General features: G+C 34.3%; 1 protein-coding gene across 1 annotated transcript; it reads right to left on the bottom strand.

Annotated features, from left to right (window-relative positions):
- Positions 1 to 751: 751 nt before the first annotated feature.
- On the bottom strand, positions 752 to 1,750 carry LOC120015792 (WUSCHEL-related homeobox 7-like). Its single transcript, XM_038868346.1, has 2 exons — positions 1,351 to 1,750; positions 752 to 1,195 (listed from the first exon to the last, which is right to left on the bottom strand). The coding sequence occupies exons 1-2, from the start codon at positions 1,697 to 1,699 to the stop codon at positions 981 to 983; spliced, it is 564 nt and encodes a 187-aa protein (XP_038724274.1). The 5' UTR covers positions 1,700 to 1,750; the 3' UTR covers positions 752 to 980.
- Between the last annotated feature and the right edge of the window lie 3,423 nt (positions 1,751 to 5,173).

Raw genomic sequence — 5,173 nt, 5'->3', positions numbered from 1 at the left:
CTATACGTATCCTTAGCTTCCAGCCGCCGCAGGTAGAGCAACTGGATTTGCGTCTTCTGCTTTCTCTTATAATTTGTTAATCAGCTGAAGCAAAAATTTCCGAAATCATATTGTGTCTTCTGCGAGAACTATAGTCTTTTTTTTTTTTTCTTCTTCTTCTTCTTTTCTGTTTTTATGTTTTTTCAACTGCTTTGGAATTGGGCCGACCAAGGACCTTGTCATCAGGTGGGTAAAGCCCGTGTTCCGAATGATTGGGCCTGGAACAAATTTTTAGGCCATGGATAGGGCTGATTTTTGTTCTACTTCTGAGCTGTGTTTATTGGTAACTGAGTTTCGTTTTAATAGGAATTGAAGGTGCTTGATGCAGATGGTAGTGCAAATACTGTTTTTTTCCCCTTAGTAAAATTTTAAGGAGAGCCCTTGCGTTTAATTGATGTTGTTAATTGACCTCTCTATTTTCTAATATCATTAATGAAGTTGGGCGGAAGTTAGGATTTCTCTTAAAAATATAGTGAAATAATGTCATTAGCCTTAACATAATTCATAAATTTATGGGAAAAAACGTTGTCGTTTGGTAGCTTGTTGTGTAAAGACACAATAGGCGTATCAGCGTATGTGTGAAAGACGAATTACACATGAGATTCAAAGATGGAAGCAGAACCCAAGACGAGCTTCCTTCCAGTATTTTTATGCACTTCCTTCAACAAGACATTTCTTATGAGAAGAAGTGATATTCCATATTCCAAAGCATTTCATGTTAAAAAAAATACAATCCAACATACTAAAACTCAGAGAGATAAAACTAATTAACGTTCCTTCTATGATCATGCAGAGCCCCCCATTTTCCACTACATATATTTTAAACGACAAACCTTCATTTTTCCCTTTCTTCCCTCTAATTTACCCAAAATCATCATCGAACCATAAAGAAATAATCTCTTTAGATTCGACGCTTGACTTGATGGGTTTTTTTTTAGGGTCTACAGAAAGCTTAATCGTAGATCCAATGGTGGATGTTCTGTTGATCCAAATTTAGTGTAAGGAAAACCCATATCTCCCTTGCAAGATTCATTGCCATGAAATCTCATCAGCTTCTCTGCCTCCCTCTCATCAAATGAGCTTATTGGGAAAAGTTGAAGCGTCTCAATCGCTCTCTCCGGCTGGTCGTAGACATGATGATTTATCTCTACAAAATCTGCAAAACTAACAATACAACCAATTAATAAATTGTCTCAGAGAAGCCAAAAATAACTTTAAATCTATAGATTCTGCTTTCATTCATGAATTTCAACCCTTTTTTGATAAAGAAAAAAGAGAAAATGTTAACTGTTGGGAGATGGTGAAACTTACGTTTTGAAGAGGAGAACCTGTCATGATCTCGAAGGATCAAAGTTATGTCATCATCATCGACAGAAACTCTGCGACGCTTCTGTCTTTCTCTGGCTTTATGGTTCTGAAACCAATAAAACACATTCTTGCTTTCAATCTTTCCGTAAAAGCTAAGCTGAGTGGAGATCTTTTGTATCTGATCAGTACTCGGCGTACGGAGTCCTGCTCGGAACAAGTCAGTCAGAACTTGAACCTGTTCAGTTGTCGGATTCCACCGCCCACACTTTGTTCCAGAACAACCATTACCACCACCATCACGAACATTTCCAGCTGGTTTAAAGCAAAAGCCTGACATTCCTTCATGATCCATCCCTGTGAATCTCTCTCTGGAACTTTCTCTCTGAAATGGTTCTGCACTCAAAAGTTGCAGAGTTCGTGTGCAAATATATATTACAAAAGATGAATACTTTTAAGTTTTATAACCTTTTGTTTGTACTTATCTTCTGTGTTTTTGTTTACTGAGATGATCAAAGTGTTACAGAATCAGGTATTTGTTTATTGGATTGTGCTGATTTGATCTGTTTTGTTTTTTGCCCTGTTTTTAGTGCATAGAAAAAAAAAAGTCCAAAGTTTTGGTCGGAGAGCAGACAAGTAGTGAGTTGCTCCAATTTTGAACGTGAAAAAGTGTTAAATTAATTAGTTAATGATGCATAGATAGATAGATAGATAGGGTTTTTTTTTGTTTTTTTTGTGTTTTTCAGTAAAGTTTGTGCACTTGCTTCTATTAATAATTTATGGGTTTATTTGAAAGGTTTTGTGTTTTGTTATGTTGTTAGTAGTCTTAATAGTCTAACTCTACAGAAGGACCAGGACATGTGAGTAACCCAAGTATCTATCTGCTAAAAAACATAAGATTACTGACAAATTTTTGATGTAATACTAATAAGATTGATTGAAGGAAGTGAAAGTCAAAGTTCACATTGTTTGATCTGGATTGGAGGGTTGTGATCAAAGAAAGCAGCTACTCTGACAGAGATACTAGGAGTTAGGTTGACTATCACGAAAGTTGTGGTGGGAACACAAACAAAAGCCACCAAATTGAGACAACTCATGACCAGCCAAAACCCAAAAGTTTGAAACAACTTGGATTTTCTTAATTATGTCACCTTGTTTTGGCTTCTGTCTTTTGGCACTTTTTTGGTTCAGAGAATCCCATAAAGCCCAATTTTCTCATAGTTCTCATTGTATGTTAGTGTCTAGTTAGTCATAGGAAGATCAATAAAGATTACTTCAAAAGTATAGTAAACAATGTTTTTGTACTTTTTTGCTTTGTTCTTCAGCTAGTTAGGCATTCAAAAATTAATGTTTATTGCCATAAAAGCAATGCTTTTATACTTACATATATATGCTCATATATATATGATATATCTAAACACCAAAGCTGTAGAATAATATATAATGTACATGGACAATCAGTCTCTAATGCTCAATGAAACCAACCATAAGAAACTTAAAAACACAATAGAACAAACTCATCATACCAGTGAGAAACAAATTAATATTGAATGTTATGGGAATTATTGGTGTATAATTGTATAAAGTTTAAACCACTTGGAACCAAGATATACTAATTTGAAACTAATATTAATTACCAAATACATTCTACTATTTTATGTTTTTTTTTTATTAAAATGTTTTATATGTTATGCATGATGGTGTTCAGTGTTCTAGAATTTAGGTTAGGTTGTCCTCTTCTCTCTCTCTCTCTCTCTCTCTCTCACACACAAAGAGGTTAAGTTGTCATCTTAGTCAAACAAATGCAGTGCGAAATTGTGTTTAATATTACAGAAATCTTTCAATTCCCGAGTTTGTTTGCATTTACGAAATATACAGCACCGAATATTTGTCTCCTAGCATTTGGCACTAACAGGCTGCGGTGTGTTCTAACTTCTAGGTATATATATAATAATAATATATTTACTTCATTACCTACTAATTAATTTTAATTAGTATTCCTTGTTCTTCCTTTACTTTTATTTTATTTTTAATAAAATAATATAGGCCATTTGGCTTATATTCATTAATGATCTTTTCCTTCCTAATTATCAACACATTTCAGTCCGAACCACAATGAAAAACTATATAAACCAAAAACCTATTTTAAAACATTATAAACAAGAGTCAAAATTAAAAAGAAAGAACGTAATAATTATATAAGCAGCATTCATTAGCAAGTAGCTAAGTGTATTTTCATTTAAATCTTCAATACAAAACAATTCTCAAATATGAGTTGTTAGGTTCCGAAATTAAAACATAGAACTTTATAGTAGTTCTTGGAGTGCATGCATGCATGAAAATGTAATTTAAATTCACTTACATGCATACATATGTACATATATATATATATATATTTATTTATTTATTTGTATATATATATATATTTATTTATATATTGATCCTTCAATCTGTAAGCATGCGGCTTGACCAGAGATCCAAGGAAATATGATAAGGACATTCACAAAGAGTTACAAGGAGGATTTAAAGGTGTAGATTGGAAATAGTGCTAATTTTGTCTTGTTTGGATGTCCTGTTTAAGTAGGTTTAATCTGTGAGTATGCATATCCCATGAAAATCCCAGACATTTATAAGGTTTAAAGATACTTCACTAACATTGAATATTGTTTACTATGTAGTGGAGAAGCGAAATATAGGGCACGCGTGAAATTTAGGTCTATCCTCCCAGATTTGTTGTCTTTTAATTGCTTGTCTCGGCAAGGTTTGTCGGTAATGCCATGTTTATGCCAACACCAAGAGAGTGTGGAACACCCTCCGGACAAAAAGGGAGGAAAAGTAGAACACACCAACAACACTAATCAAATAAGGACATACACCAATAACATTCTGGGCGTCCGTCCCAATCATACGAGGTCAATCACTCACTACTGCAAATAAGGGCGCCTAATTGTGTTAATGGGGATCCATTTGGTCCCACAAGTTGGGGCTCTCACTAACAATTATTTTCATGCAACAAACAACTATAGTTGAATTAGGGTTGGCTTTAAGGTAAGCTTCCGAAGAAATCAAGACCCTACACAGCTTTAAGGTAAGCTACTGAACAAATCAAGACCTTCAGTCGCTCACTGAGAGGTTCTCAACAATTCAATTTAAAGTATCCTATACTTGAACTTGGTGTTCTAACAAACGAGTCATACTCAACCTAATAGGAGTAAACTCTAACCACAAGGCTCGTTTTTTTATACATAAGCGGAGGTTTGGGGGGACTCGAACTCTTGTGCACGCCATAAACGAGATATATAATACCACTTCTGCTGAGGATAGTATGGATTGTCTTATGTGCACCTATGATGTAGGTTTCGATTGGTAGAATTTATTTGCTATCAAAATAAGTTAGTTTATAAGTCATGAAAAATAAACTAGCTTATATAAGCTGTCAGATGTTTTGTGAAACTTATAACTGACGCTAGCTTATTAGTTTAAGTACACTTTTCATTACCCAAAGTTTTTTCAAAATCCAATTTAGTCATTGAAACTTCAAACGTTAGAACTTAACAACCAAAAGTACGAATTTGTGACAAACTAGTAATTTGGGCGGATTTTGACCCCTTCGAACAGTCAACATGCCAATGTGGCATTAAAAATCAATTGCAATTCTTTTTCTGTTGGTGTGGCCTGACAATTGCAAACATGGAAAAAACAAATTTCCCAAAAATTTATCGTCAATCCAAGAACAAGACATGAAACTGAGAAGAAGAAGCAGAGATTCACTTTTACTCTCAGACTCTTCGCCCTTCGAAGCGTATCGACAAATTCTTCAGCAAATCAA

The sequence above is a fragment of the Tripterygium wilfordii genome, chromosome 14 (assembly GCF_013401445.1).
Source record: "Tripterygium wilfordii isolate XIE 37 chromosome 14, ASM1340144v1, whole genome shotgun sequence".
Taxonomy (NCBI): domain Eukaryota; kingdom Viridiplantae; phylum Streptophyta; class Magnoliopsida; order Celastrales; family Celastraceae; genus Tripterygium; species Tripterygium wilfordii.
The sequence above is the reverse complement of the archived record's forward strand: the minus strand, read 5'-3'. Positions and strand labels throughout refer to the sequence as shown.